Source organism: Larus michahellis, chromosome W (genome assembly GCF_964199755.1).
Source record: "Larus michahellis chromosome W, bLarMic1.1, whole genome shotgun sequence".
Lineage (NCBI taxonomy): Eukaryota > Metazoa > Chordata > Aves > Charadriiformes > Laridae > Larus > Larus michahellis.
Window position 1 is genome coordinate 22,866,064 of NC_133929.1, and position 15,280 is coordinate 22,881,343.

General features: G+C 42.3%; 1 protein-coding gene across 10 annotated transcripts in view; it reads left to right on the top strand.

The window, feature by feature from the left end:
- The window catches only part of LOC141735536 (disabled homolog 2-like), a 31,880-nt gene extending 20,112 nt beyond the window's left edge, over window positions 1-11,768 (top strand). For 3 of the 10 annotated variants that reach the window (XM_074568495.1, XM_074568500.1, XM_074568496.1), the window contains exons 6-14: window positions 1,381-1,462; window positions 1,992-2,041; window positions 2,223-2,297; window positions 3,389-4,024; window positions 4,846-4,999; window positions 5,583-6,107; window positions 6,612-6,703; window positions 7,344-7,411; window positions 8,124-11,768. In XM_074568495.1, the coding sequence (XP_074424596.1) occupies window positions 1,381-1,462; window positions 1,992-2,041; window positions 2,223-2,297; window positions 3,389-4,024; window positions 4,846-4,999; window positions 5,583-6,107; window positions 6,612-6,703; window positions 7,344-7,406 (1,677 nt within the window). In that variant the 3' untranslated portion in view covers window positions 7,407-7,411; window positions 8,124-11,768. The other 7 variants (XR_012584772.1, XR_012584773.1, XR_012584774.1 and 4 more) reach the window with 7 other exon arrangements.
- Window positions 11,769-15,280: the final 3,512 nt, after the last annotated feature.

Sequence of the window (15,280 nt, forward strand, 5' to 3'; positions counted from 1 at the left end):
TGGAATTACTGCTGAGTATTATGCAACTTCCTAAATGACATGAACTTCAGTTGAATATTTATCATTAGCTTGTCATTATGATGTCTTTATAATAGTCATTAAAATGACTTGAAGAGCCAAGGATTCAAAGCTAGTAATTTCCTCATGCATATCTCTGCCTGTCCTGTTGGCAGCTTCAGACCTGCTATAGGTGAGACTTAAGGGTTCCTTGTTGGAGCATGTTATTACTCTAGTAATAGCTGTAACACCCTCTCCTAAGCCTGTCTTATTAGTTTACCAAAGTCTTGTGTTGTACTGGCTTCACTGGAATTGTAGATCAAGTACAAAAGCCTTCTGTGTGTGCTCTGGAGTGGGGTCTGTTCTCTGAGCTTTTCACCATGGGGTGCTGCTTGCCAGCCTATAAGCTTAGCCAAATCATAGAAAGCTTTTGACTTGCTGCTAGTTGTTTTTAACACAAACTTGTCTAGCTGATAAGGACTTCTCCAGCTCTAGACTGCTGCAGCTGCACTGTTTGTCAAAAGTGATAACTCTTGAAATGGTTCTTCCTGCAGTTGCATGTCTAAACCCCTTGATTAGGAGAGGATGATGCTCGCATGTAAACAGTGAGATCTGTTCAATAGATTCTCTGCTTGAGCTAAAGCTAGTGCCTGAAGAGGAGGACTTGTCCTACTCTTGCACACCAACACAGCTGCTATGTGCCTCAAGCAAAAGACCCAAATCAGTGTAGCTGAACCTGCCACTATCTCGGCAACTACTCAAAATGTTCCCATTAATGGGTGTGCGGGGAATGCAGCGCCTTTCTAATTCACACTAAGTGTCTATTCTGATACAGATATCACTTAAAGCTGGTGTCTGCTCCACACACTTGATGATATTCTTACCTTATGCTTGCATCACTGATTTACCATTTGCATAGTGTTTAAAATAAACGTAGTACTAGCTATAGATGCTTTCTCCAGGTTCAGCGTTGGAGTTGGTAGAAAACAGAGGGATACAAATTGCTTTTCTCATGAGACTACCAGAGGGTTTGGATACTCTTTGCACTTTTGAGGAAATATGATTCAGACTTGCTATGTACTTATGAAATGTTGTGCTACATGCTTTTAGGAAAAAAAAAAAAAAAAAAAGGCAGGCTTAGCACAAGTACAGTCACTTTCCCTGAGGAGTTAACAACAGTTCTAAGCTGGATGTGCCCCATTACCCTTTAATTCTTTATAAGCTTTCTTATGCAGAGACTAGACGGTCATTTAAACTCTGCTTTTCCTGTTATCTCAACCTTGATGTTGCACCATTTAGGAAAGTTTGGCTTGCTGCTCCCTGGACTTCTATTGAAGCAAGCTGTGAAGTAGTACATGGCCTAAAATCTACGTTCTTTTTCAGGCTGAACCTCTAGTTGTTGATCTTAAGGACCTCTTCCAGCTAATATATAATATGAAGAAGAAGGAAGAGGAAGACAAGAAAAAGGAAAGTAAAGCTATAGAAACTGAATTAGTCTGCATAGAAATAAATCTTGTTTCAGCTTTGGCTTGGTTTTTGGGCTCTTGTGAGACTTGACACTGAGGTCTGTCTAGAGCCAGGATCATTGAGGCTATTGGTTGGTAGTTGTACCAGCAGTTTGATTACTTCCTAGATCTGTTAAGCTCTCCAAAGCAAGAGGCTTTGGATATTCTCTGTGATATCTATGTACTAAAAGCCTTCTCTAGAGTGAAGAAGCAAGTAAGACTGCAGTAAGTCACTTCAACTCGGCCTCACTTGATTAGGTACGCTGCTGTGATAAAACTAGCTTTGACTTTCTGCTAGCATTGTGGAGGCAACATCGGATGCCCAGTTGCATTGGAAATGGGAGTAAAAGGGGTCTCCATAACTAATATTAAGTAGTGATCTCCCTCATACTTCCTCTTTCCATTACTTGCTTTTTCAAGCCTGCAAGTTGCTTGCTTAAGCAAGTTTTGATATTCCAATTATCATTGACACTGTTGTCCATCTATTACAGAATGGTAGTGAAGCACTACCTGCTGATCAAGCTGACAAACTGAAACTGGTAGGTTAAATTTTAGAGCTTTATGCTGATGCCATTAAGGTGTTCATAACTGACTGTCTCTACATTGTGTGGGAAATACAGTATTTACAGATGTGTTTGCAGTAGATCTACATAATGCTTGATTCTTGCTCTTGCAAGAACTGTAACAGATAATGATTCTTTCAATATTTCTGGCTTCAAGGGAGTTGACCAGATGGACTCGTTTGGGGATATGTCAACGCCTCCTGATGTGAGCAGTCCCACAGTAAGTAGAACAGTAAGTAGCTTAGTTGTCTTGGTTCTTGCTTTGAGAGCAAAGTTTTCCTGTTTTGGTTTTGTTGTTGTAGGGGGTTTTTTTGGTGGTTTTTTTTTACTTTGTTCTTGTTTCACTGAGACATCTGTTCAGCTATCATCTAGACAAATGTCTTAGGGCTATAATAGTATCTACTTACTAACTAGAGTAGCTAATGTCATTCTTATCCAGCAGTGTTCACTTGAGAACTTGAGACTGTGTGAGAGATAATCCTGTATTGTTAGTCATCTGCCTTTAGAAATATGTACTAGCAGTACATGCCTCTGCTATTATGAAAGCTATTACAGAAACTCAACTAAAGACCCTTGAAGCTGAAGCTCATTTTATGGACAAGCAAATACTTATTTAAGTTGCTCAGAGTGGACTCCTGGCTGTTCTAGGTGGGTGGCCCTAGCTCAAGATGTGGCCTAACTGTACAAAAGTATGCATTTAGCTTGTCATAGCTCAGTGTGACCCCAAAAATCCTACTGGCTTATTCTAGCACTATAAGCCACCATCAGCCGTGATCCAATTGGTGCTGCAATAGGTGTTAGTCCAGCTAGTGACTAAGTCTTACCCTTCTACTGCCAGCTTGGTAGAGAGATGGCATGTTCACCTCTTCCACCTGCAAATATCTCTCTAATCTTACTCCAAAGCTGAGGCTGCAACTTGAAGTTGTACTAAAGCAGCATGACTTCACAACTTGTCAAAACAAAGGACTAAAGTCAACCAGGGCTTCTTGACTCAAGTGAAAGCCTAGGTACAACTAGTGCTTAATGACTCTACAGTCTTTAGGCTGTAGAACAAGCATCTGATACTTAACTAAGGGATCTTGAAACAGGTGCTTTTAACATTGAGCTTCTGACAGTAAGTATCTGTGACTTGACCACAGCTTGTGGTGCTTGCCTTAATGGCTTAAGATGAAGCTTTAGTGTAACTTCACTGTGACGTTGAATATTAGTATGATGTGTTGGATACCAGGATCTCTCCTTTTGCAGCTATTTTCCTTGAGCTTGTGTACTATGAAGCAAGTGATACATAAAGCTAACTTTATTTTTTTCTTTCTGAACAAATAGGAAATTAAAGAGATTCTGTTAGTGGATCTAAACTCTGAAATTGAGACCAAACAGACTTTTGTAAAAGAGGATCTCTTCTTGAATGGCATCACAACTTCTCTTCCACAACCAAAGCCACAGCCACCCCTCTTGCCTGAGAGTTCTTTCTCTACCAATCTCAGCTTCTTTCCCACACCTAATCCAGACCCTTTCAGTGATGATCCTTTTGCACAGCCAGACCAACCTGCACTGCCTTTATTTGATTCTCTAAAATCTGCTGATCAGAAGAAGGAAAGTCTGAGTACCTTGACACTGGTGGGTAATGGTGCTTCAAATAGTGATGTTGACTGCTTTGGTAAACAGTTTGACCAGATTTCTAATAGAACTGGCAAACAAGAAGCACTAACAAATCAGTGGCTGTTTGAGAGTAAGTTGCCTGCAGCAAGAACTCCAAATGGGGTACCAGAGAGAGAACAGAATGGCTTTTTTAAAGCCCCATTAAACCTGTTTGTGGAAGATCCTTCCAAAGGAGTATCTCTGCAGAATGGAGTAAAGCTGGATTCTGAAAGCAATATCCAGCTCATGTCACATGAGTCTATAACAATTAGCCCACCACCACAAAGTACCAAGCCAGGAAGAGGAAGGAGGTCTGTCAAGGTGAACAATGTTCAAGTAATTAATGGTGATATGTATGCTGTTACTTAAAGAAGCTGGGTGAAGGAAGCTTTTCTTTCTTCATACTATGTAACTGGCTAAACAGCTTCACAGCACATCTATTCTTTCACCTGCCATACTTAGTCTAACCTCTCTGTAGCCATGGTACACTCTAATATTCATGAATGCTTCATAGTAGCTATGATCACTAAATTATACTTTCTTCCTTAATGCTGCCATACTTCTGTAAAGGTCTGGTAAGTATACTGCTATGTATATTATCACTTGATATAATGTCAAAATCCGTTATGAGGGCTGTATGCCCATTGGCCTGTGGTTTCATAACAATGAGGTACTAGCTTACAGAAACCTATGTAGTTTTGCAGTACCTGCCTACTGAGGGCAATCTCAATTGCTTGCCTGATTAGACACAGGGTGGCTCTGGGTCAGCTGCATTTGTCTTACTGAAATGAAACAAAACACAGTTGCTGACCTTGCCGCAACTGCAGGGGTCACTGCAGACTGAGCAGGAATGGGGGGGAGCTTGTTATGCTAGAAATAATTCAGTCACTTTAAGTCTTATTCTTCTGCTGTTGACTTGTGACTTGTAACTACTGTATATTATACCTACTTAATGCCATGTATCTCAGTAGGTGTGAACAAAATGGTGAGGTTTGAAACTCTTATACTTGGTCTCTATAGGATGTATCAAAGTTCCCTGCTCTGCTGTAGCTGAAATAAAAACTTGTAGCTCTGATGGGTCTTGATCAAGCTAGCATGTGTTCTGCCATGCTATCTCACGACAGCTTTTTTTTTCTTTCTAGACTGCGTCAAATGACTTATTTAGCTCAGACTTGTTTGTGTCAACTACAGAGAGTCTCAGCTTGACCTCAGTGGCACAGACAGGACCTGTGCCAACTAATCCACTGGACCTCTTCAAAACAAGTCCTACTACAGCACCTCCATTGGCTGGTCTAGGTTAGTTCACAAAGTGAAGCTCTTGCTCCAGTCTAACATATATCTGTTAACACCAACATGGGGTTCTAGTTGTCCTTTATTTCATGTGCAGTGCCCTGCCCTTTAACCTATGTGTTGTCTGCCCTAAACTATTAAATTCTGTGAATAGAGCCCTAAACTTTGCATCCTTAACTGGAACAGGGTGTTTTGCTTAAACTTTGACAGCAGCTTGCTACTTCAGGTACACAAGGTTTAAGTGTGCCAAGCACAACTTGGGAGGCCAGGGTAGCACTGTTGCAGCTTAGTAATCATTTACACAGAAGTAACTATGTGGTAAATACTTAGTCCCAGCACAGAAATTATAGACATATGTTCCTAATTCTGTTCTGTCAACCTCAATTTTGTTCTTCCATGACCAAAATGGAGCCAAGTTAAAAAAAAAAAAGTTAACTCCCTTCTCCCCCTTCCAATGACTTAATTTTAAGCGTAAATCAACAGTCTTTTGCAAACAGCACCTGTTTTGCCAGTACCCTTAGTGGAATTGATACACTCCTACTTGAGGTTTTCAGGTCACTGAAGCGCTGTGTAACAACAATCTCCCCAGGTGGCTTGCCAGTAACTTCATCACCATGGAGTGCACAGACATCTGCTTTCACTCAGGCTGCATCCGTCTTTCCTTTGTCTGTGCCTGTTCAGCCTACAGGATTTACTCAACCACTTGCCTTTGGTACTCAAGCAGTGCCAAGCTGGAGCCAGCCTGCATATCTTGGTCCAGGAGCCTCTCAGACCTCTGGTCTCTGGGCACAGCCAGCACAAGTTCCATCTACTTCATGGGCACAGCCATCTGGTGCTGTAAATCCCTTCCAGAGTAGCATGTTCCCATCTTCAACACTACCTGCTCAAACCTCATCTGTACTACCCTCCATGTCAACAACAACTAGCCCACCTCAGCCACCACCTAGAACTGCACTCCAGAAGGAGCTATCCAAAAGAGAGCGCGATGCTTTTATTGCTCTGGATCCACTTGGTGATAGAGAGATGAAGGACGTCAAGGAAATGTTCAAAGACTTCCAGCTGACAAAGCCACCTGCAGTGCCAGCAAGGAGGGGAGAGCAGCAAAGCCTTTCAGGTGCTTCTGGATCTTTCAGCAATTATTTTAGTAGTAAAGTAGGCATTCCTCAAGATAGTACAGATCAGGATGACATAGAAGCTAGCAAGTTGTCTGCCAAAATGACTGAAAAATCTTTTTTTCTGCTTGGATAGCTGCTCAGGCTGATCATTATTCTTTTCTGGTAGTCCTTCAACCCTGTTTCAGTAACCATTAAATCAATTTTTTAGTACTATCTCCCCTAATAATGATAAAGAATTGACCAATGTCAGTGGCCAAACACTGACACCTAGTGCCTAAACTACTTTACTAGACTGAGGTAAACTAGGTCTGTACAGTGTTAGAAGTCCCATCTAGCTTAAGTGTACTGAGGGACAAGCAGGAGATAAAATTGTGATGCTGCTCAAAGCAACTTCTGTGTGGGTTTTTATGCACCTAATTAGATGAGCTTTGATGTTGCTATACAGACAGAGACAAGAACTTTTTAAAGCTGTTTAGTGATATAGCAGTATGTCTCTTCCCTAGAACCACCAAAGCCTGTTCCCCGACAAACTGGGCTGCCAGCTGATGGCCTGTTTGAAAGTCAAGCTAAACCAGACCTTTTCAGTGCCTCATCTGTAAGTATTAAAAAACCAAACACCATCACTCTCCCCCCCCCCCGTAATCAGTTCCCCAAGCTACAAGTCCTACCAGGAAGTTCTTCAGCCCTGTATTGGGATCTTCTACAAAAGACTGTAAAACAACAAAAATAATGTAGTTGCAGAAGTCTTCCACTTTGGCTATGCTTACCTCTGCAGAGTAGATGGAGCATTGACTGTGCATCTCTCTAGCTGAACAAATGGGAGGCTCACATGTTCAGTACCCCTGAGGGAGAAAGTGGCTTTACCGCATCACTCCATTTAGGACACAGCTTTTGAAGCCCTTGGTGGAAACTCTGGCTCAATTCCAGAACACTGACTTAAGACATCTAGCACTTGGCTAAAACAGGCCTTGTGGTGACTATACTGGCTCAGCTCCAAATGAGTGTTCATTAAGCACACATGGCTTTTCTGAAAGATACCTTGCCTCAGACTAGGATAACTGCTAACATGGATTTAGGAAACCTTTTCTCTTGTTAAAGCAGTACAGTTAACGTGTATTTAGCAGGCACTCTGCAGTATTCTCTTTCCAGAAGGTGTTTGGAATGGGAACTATCCGATACAAATATGCAGAATAAACCTGGAAATCCACTAACAGCCTATGATCTCCCTTTCTTAGAAGGAATCTCAGAAACCACCTTCTGGTCCTCTTCACGATCCTTTTGGCAACCCATTTGCATAGATCAGGTAAGCTTTCCACTAATAAGGCAACCTACTTTATTCTCTGAAATTGATCTGGAAAACCTTTGGCAAAGAGCTGTCTAAAAAACCTACACTGGCTTAACTTTAATGCTCCTCTGAAGTATGGCAAGCAATCCCTTAAAAGAACGCTTCTGCTAGAGTACCTCTATTCAGACTTGTATATAGCTGTGTTCTGGCTAAGCCTTAGCTGGCTTCACTTTCTTAGAAATAAAGATTTTTATTCTTCTGTAGACTTAAATCTCAAGGCCGCAATAGATCTAGATTTCCCTTCCTTGAGGAAAGTTAATGAGTAAATGTGCTGAAAAACTCAGGGGCTGACTAAAATCTTCCAGATATCTCTTTAGGAGGGCGTTAGCACAAAGTGCCCTATATAGCTTTCTGAAGTTTAATCCCCTAAATATTGTGGTTTGTACTCTAGGTGAATTACAGTAAAAACAGGATAAGCGCTATTAGAGCTTTTGTTGCTAGAAACTAATGTAACTCAAACTTTTTACCATTGACTAGACAACATGAACTGTCAAACTAGCAAATCTATTCTTTTGCCACATCTCTAAGTCTTCCCCTGAAATACTGTCTAGCTTTGAACAGAAGACAAGTGTTGCTGTTTATTGCTTTAGGTTTTGTTCTCTTAGTGGCTCTAAGCAATAAAACTATAACTTAAAGCTATCCTAACCTTAAGTCCTTTTCATCATGCTAGGCACAACCAGAAAAGGACAAATGGAATAACTGGACCTCTTCTCAACATGACTTTTCTACTTGTTTCATTTTGCTGTCTGCCACTCTTGCTGCTGTTCCATGATGTCTAATCTAAAATATGTCCAGGTGGATTGAAGTATGAACCCTCAAAGAACATACTGTGAAGATGGTAATTCAGGGCAAAGCAAATGGAAAGCTGGACTCATGCTGAAGACCCAAATTCAAATTGGTGGATATTAATTTTACTTTATTTCTCTACAATCTTCCACAGAAGAGCTTAGCAGCAGTCATGTGTCTTGAAAATATGGTCACCACAATTCCTCTTTCTTTGGCACTTATTCAGTTACTATATTTTAGGACAGTATCTGGGGAAGAAATGCTGCCTTCTCATAAGGGAATTGAATTAGTAGCTGAAACTCCATGCTCTAATCATGCAGTTGCATGTTATCACAACAGCAGCCAGTTGTAAAGTGGACACTCCTAATTGGTGACTGGACACATGACTTGGTCTCTGAGCCACAAAGATGTAAACTGTATGGTGGGGGGAGGAAAAATCCAATACTTGTCCATTTAACAAATGGTAAAAGTAGCACTGTCATAAATGTGTAATAAAGGGACTAACTGTGGGGTTTGTAACAGAACTGCTGGGGTCCTGAGTACTAGAGACCTATACTGTAGGGTCAGATAAGCTGAAACGCTTCTTGCAGAACATTGAGGTAGTCATGGACACTAACTGTTGTCTTAGTGCTAATCTGGCATTTTTCAGGGAGGGATTGCTTTTTTATTAAGGTGGCTTGGCAGACAAATGGAACAAGTAGATAGGCCTCTTGCATGTATATATCAGTGAATGTCCCTGATGTTGCTCAGTTTGAGTTGTCACGTGGTGTAATGCGGCATGTTTCCAGTATGTTAGACAGCAGAAAGACAATCATGGCTTTACTCCATGCCTAGATTCCTTGTGAACAGATGTACCACCTCTGTGCCATTAATGTGAGGTAGTCCTCAATCTCTTGAAAACAGTGCCTCTTCTAAAGAACTCCTTTACTAACACATCTCTAAATCAGTTGGTTATAACTGACTGTAACAGCTACTTTCTTGGCCAGTGGTGATGGCTGATGTGTCAGAGGTTTTTCTGTTAATGCTAAGTATAAACTTGAAATAGTATTGTTAAATCAAATGCCTAAGCAGTTGCTGAACTGGAGAGATAAGAAAGTCAACTTGGAAACAGCCTTAGTATGAAATTCAGCCAGTAATGCAATTAGTCTTGTATATAAACTTATCTTGCACTTTTTGTAATACCAAAAAAACTATGAATTTCAGTATTTGTCTCAAACTGGAAATGTAGAAACTTATGTATGTTACACTGTTATATAAAACTAGTATCTCAAGTGATGTTACCTAATGACACTAAAAAGAAGCGACTCTTCATAGCAAGCTAACAAACAGCAGTGTGGCTGTTGATTCTGTTCTCCATAACTCAATCTTATGGTCTAGTTGACACTAGGAGTTCGGAGCCTGCTGAAAACTTTCTGTCTCATGGGTTCTTACCATAGCTGTCTGATGGCATGGTCTTAAGTCTTTTGGTAGCTTCTTGCATCAGGTCTGCTCAACATGAGCTGCCCCAAAGCAAAATAAAACCTCCAGTTCCCTTACTAAAATGTTACTAGAGGCTCATTCCATTATCTGCTCAGTCTGAGTTTGCTACTACTAAAGATGCTTTCTTGCTCTCTTCTGCAGAACCATGGAATCTGGGTACTTAAATTGCATTGCATTCAGAAGTTTCTTTCATTCAACTTGTCCGTTCCAACTCTGCAAGAGGTCTAAACTGATGCTGGGAGAACTAAATTAGAATGGGGAAAATGTTTTACTCATATTAAAAACAAAGTTTACAAATCCATTAATGCAGATGGCTAAAAGAATAAATTCATCAGAAAGTTGTGTGTGTTTGTTTTGGTGGTGGTGTCTCTTGTGTGCTTTTTTTTTTTTTTTTTTTTTTTTTTTTTTTTTTTTTTAAGACTAGCCTTTAGTACTGGAGACAGACCTGTAACTCTTAACAAATAGAATGGATGCTTGCTTACTTCTTTCAGTACCATTTGATTGGGATTAAGGGAGGGGAAACAACTCATTGAAAGGGAGTTAGTATCCATTTTGAAATATAGGTCTTATACTGCTTCAGAGAATTGCTGATTTTATTGTGGCCTTTTTGGCTACATGGCAATATGTAATTTGGTATTCAGAGATGCCATTACGGAATAATTACTAAAATGATCAAAACCACAGCATTGTTCATACATTAAGGAAAGGTATAAAATCAAAAAGCTTCTAGGGTAGAATACAGCCACAGCTGGTATGCAAAGAATTCACTGCATCTGCGATTCCCTGTACAATATTGCTTGCAAAGCAACACGGGGGACGAAGTGTAATGGAGAGTCCATGCTCTCTCCCTGTGATAAATACAGCAGATATGGGAACGAGATGGTACTATGGAACTGATAAGCTGCATACTTACTACCCTGAGCCAGCAGTCTGTCCAATTTTGATGAAATGCTGTCCTTTGTGCGAACTCTGCTCATTATAATGTCATTATAATACCAAAACACACCTCCATCCCAAAGGCTATCTGCCTCCAAGGTGCGACCACTCCTCCTTGAGTCTGTTTCCTGAATTTTTCGTAAACTATACCTTTAAATGTGAAGCGAGAGAATTTTACACCAATCATAATAAAGGTATTTATGACTAGAGTCACTCAAACTCCACCTTTGTGGAATAAATACTAAATTAGCTAAAAAATACAAAAGTACAGCATTGTTCACACATTAAGGAAAAGTATAAAATCAAGAGGCTTCTGAGGTAGAAAATAGCCGCAGCTGGCATGAAGGACACAACATCTGTGGTTCCCTGATAAGCTACATGAGGTACGGGACAGGATGCAATTATTCCGTGGCTTTACCTTATGATGTATAGCGGATACGGGAATGGGATGATACCATGAAACAGATAAGCTGCCAATTAGCTGCCCGCTAGATGCTCAGAGCCAACATTTTGTCAAATTTTGATGAAATGCTGTCCTTTGTGCGAACTTTGCTCATTCTAATGTCATTATAATACCAAAACACACCTCCATCCCGAAGGCTACCCGCCTCCAAGGTGCGACCACTCCTTCTTGAGTCTACGCCCTGAATTTCTCGTAAACTATACCTTTAATTGTGAAGCGAGAGAAATTTACACCAATCATGATAAAAGTATGTATGACTAAAGTCACTCAAACTCCACCTGGAAGATAACAAATAGTATAAAAATAGCCCGAGAGAGGGGGGATACCCAGGGAAGACACCATCTCAAAGAATTCCATCACTGACTTCTGGGATCAGTTGACGGGCTGAGCCTCTCTTCCCCCCCCATAGGGACGCCTTTGGGTAAGACTTAGATTATACCGAGTGCTTCCTCGGGAAACTTAGAAATTTCTCTAGAGACTCTTTTTTTCTACATTTAGAGCCAGGCTGTATCGTTTATAACTTTGTCGTGCGTTTTCTGTATGTAACAATACTTTCATTTGCACGTGCTTTGCAGACAGTGTATTTATCACCGGCAATCCTAAGAACCTATATATCTGTTGTTTAAATAAACTGCACTTTTTTTTAAAGTAGGTAGTCGTTTTGGTTTCTCACTGAATGCGACCAAAGACTCGAGAGTGGCCGTGCTAGTTCATGAGCACGACTAGACTGAAGGTGCAGTCCACTATTAGTGAATCCAAATCGTAATAGTTTGATACATATTAAACGCGACTGGACTGATAGTGCTGAATTGGGCATCACTCAGAATTTAAACCTAGCCGCACCTAGCCTCCCACCTCGGTGAGGAGTGTTAGAACGCAAGGGGGTTTATTTTCTGCCAAAACCGCTTTGCCCCTTTTCACGCAACACACCTTGAAGGTAAAAAATAGTATAAAAATAGCCCAAGAAAGGGGGGATATCAGGGAAGACACCATCAAGGAGAACTCCATCACCAACTGCCTTTGACTTCTGGGACCAGTTGACGGGCTGAGCCTTTCTTATCCCCCAGAGGGACGCCTTTGGGTAAGACTTAGAATATACCGAGTGCTTCCTCAGGAAACTTCGAAATCTCTCTAGAGGGTCTCTTTCCTACATTTATAGCCAGACCGTATTGTTTATAACTTTGTCGTGTGTTTTGTATAATTAACAAGACTTTTATTTGCATGTGCTTTGCAGACAGTGTATTTATCACCAGCAACCATAAGAGCCTGTATATCTGTTGTTTAAATAAACTGCACTGTTTAAGTAGCTAGTCATTTCGGTTCCTCATTGAACGTGACCAAAGACTCGAGAGTGGCCGTGCTAGTTCATGAGCACGACTAGACTGAAGGTGCAGTCCACTATTAGCGTATCTGGAATCGTAACAGTTTAATATATTAAATGTGACTGGACTGATAGTGGTGGGCATCACTCAGAATTTAAACCTAGCCACACCTAGCCTCCCACCTCGGTGAGGAGTGTTAGAATGCAAGGGGGTTTATTTTCTGCCAAAACCACTTTGCCCCTTTCATGCAACAGAAAATCTGGTGCAGCGAGCAGGGTTGCCAATGGATAAAATGCTGCAAAAATATGATTGTGCCCCTTCCCAGGCTGGGAAGGAGTGGGCCCAAAAACTTTGGAAGGATGAAGAGAAAGTGGTGGAACGTATTGAAGAGTGTCGGGCTTCACTAAAGCTCAGAGTGGGAAAAGGCAAGGGTGTGATTTGTGCAGTGTTAGGCGCCTGTTTATCTTGTGCACACCAAGAAGCTAAAGAAGCCCCTGCTCCTAATCTGATTTCTGCTGTAGAATACGCAACACTGAAATCAGGAAATGAGGTGTTGAAGCTTTTCAGAAGGAGACAGGAGGAAAAAATAAGAACTCAAGTTGATAAACTTGCCAGTGAAAATGAGAAATGAGGAAACCATAATGCTCGACTTGGGAGTTAAAATCTCCAATTTAAAATGTTATTGGAAAGGGTGACTGGGCTCTCAGATAAAATGCAGCCCTCAGCCCAGGTCCAACAAATTCGTAAGTTAATGTGTTGTCCAAATTCTGGAACCCAGACCGGAGATTTTTGGTCTAACAGTGAGGATGATGTAGAAGATGAGGCAGAAGGGACTTTTACTTTTACTTTGAAATCCCAAGTCTTTCCTTTACAACCTCTGGTTAAAACTGAAACCATGGTCGATGATGATGAAGTCCATACCGCTGTGCGTACTGTTCCGTGGACACCAACAGAGTTGGTGAAAATAAGGGAGAAATACTCAAGGTGACCAGGAGAGTCGGCTGTTGAGTATGTGTGGCGAGTTTCTTCTGAAGGAGGAGATCGAATTATGTTGAGCGAGGAAGAAGCGGGAGACTCTTGGGGACCAGGAGTGTTTTTAACCACTATGCCCGGAGATCATAATTATTCCCTAACTGCTTGAGCAGCCTGTTGGGCAGGTGGTATGGATCCGTGAGAGAGGGGGGAGCCGTTAGAGATTAGAGCTACAGGCTACTCTGATCTGTCTGCGGCAGTACGGAAAGGCAGAGATTGTAGGTTGGTTGTGGTGGTTTGTGGGTTTTTGGGGTTTTTTGGTTTTGTTTTTTTTTTTTGGTGTGTGTATGGTTGGACTCTATGATCTCAAAGGTCCTTTCCAACCATGAAGATTCTATGATTCTATGAAAGCAGCTTGTCTGCAAGCCATGTATCATAGAATCATAGGGTTGGAAGGGACCTCTGGAGATCATCTAGTCCAACCCCATGCCAGAGCAGGGTCACCTAGAGCAGGTTACACAGAAACACGTCCGGGCGGGTTTTGAATGTCTCCAGAGACAGAGACTCCACCACCTCTCTGGGCAGCCTGTTCACAGAATCACAGAATCTTCATGGTTGGAAAGGACCTTTGAGATCATTGAGTCCAGCCAAACAACCTACAATCTCTGCCACTAGAGCATGCCCTGAAGCGCCACATCTAGACGTTTCTTAAATACCTCTAGGGATGGTGACTCAACCACCTCCCTGGGCAGGCTGTTCCAGTGCCTGACCACTCTTTCAGTAAAGTAATTCTTCCTAATATCTAACCTAAACCTCCCCTGCTGCAACTTCAGACCATTTCCTCTGGTCCTGTCATTATTCACCTGGGAGAAGAGGCCAACACCCACCTCTCTCCAACCTCCTTTCAGGTAGTTGTAGAGGGCAATGAGGTCTCCCCTCAGCCTCCTCCAAGCTAAACATGCCCAGCTCCCTCAGCCTCTCCTCATATGACTTGGTCTCCAGACCCCTCACCAGCCTGGTAGCTCTCCTCTGGACACGCTCCAGCACCTCAATGTCCCTCTTGTACAGGAGGGCCCAGAACTGAACACAGTACTCGAGGTGAGGCCTCACCAGTGCCGAGAACAGAGGCACGATCACTTCCCTACTCCTGCTGGCCACACTATTCCTGATACAAGCCAGAATGCTGTTGGCCTTCTTGGCCACCTGGGCACACTGCTGGCTCATGTTAAGCTGGCCATCCACCAGCACCCCCAGGTCCTTTTCTGCTGGGCAGCTTTCCAGCCACTCTTCCCCAAGCCTGTAGCGTTGCTTGGGGTTGTTGTGACCGAAATGCAGGACCCGGCACTTGGCCTTATTAAGCCTCATACAGTTGGCCTCGGCCCATTGATCCAGCCTGTCCAGGTCCCTCTGTAGAGCCTTCCTACCCTCAAGCAGATCAACTCTCCCACCTAGATTGGTGTCCTCTGCAAACTTACTGAGGGTGCACTCAATCCCCTCATCCAGATCATCGATAAAGATATTAAACAAAACTGTCCCCAAAACTGAGCCCTGAGGGACACCACTGGTGACTGGCCGCCAAGAGGATTTCACCCCATTAATCACAACTCTCTGGGCACGGCCATCCAGCCAGTTTTTAAGCCAGCGAAGTGTATACTTGTCTATGCCATGATTCGCCAGCTTCTCCAGGAGAATGCTGTGGGGGACGGTGTCAAAGGCCTTACCAAAGTCCAGACAGACAACGTCCACAGCCTTCCCCGCCTCCAGAAGGCGGGTCACATGGTCATAGAAAGAGATCAGGTTGGTTAAGCAGGACCTCCCTTTCCTAAACCCATGCTGGCTGGCCCTGATCCCTTGGCTGCCCTGCACTTG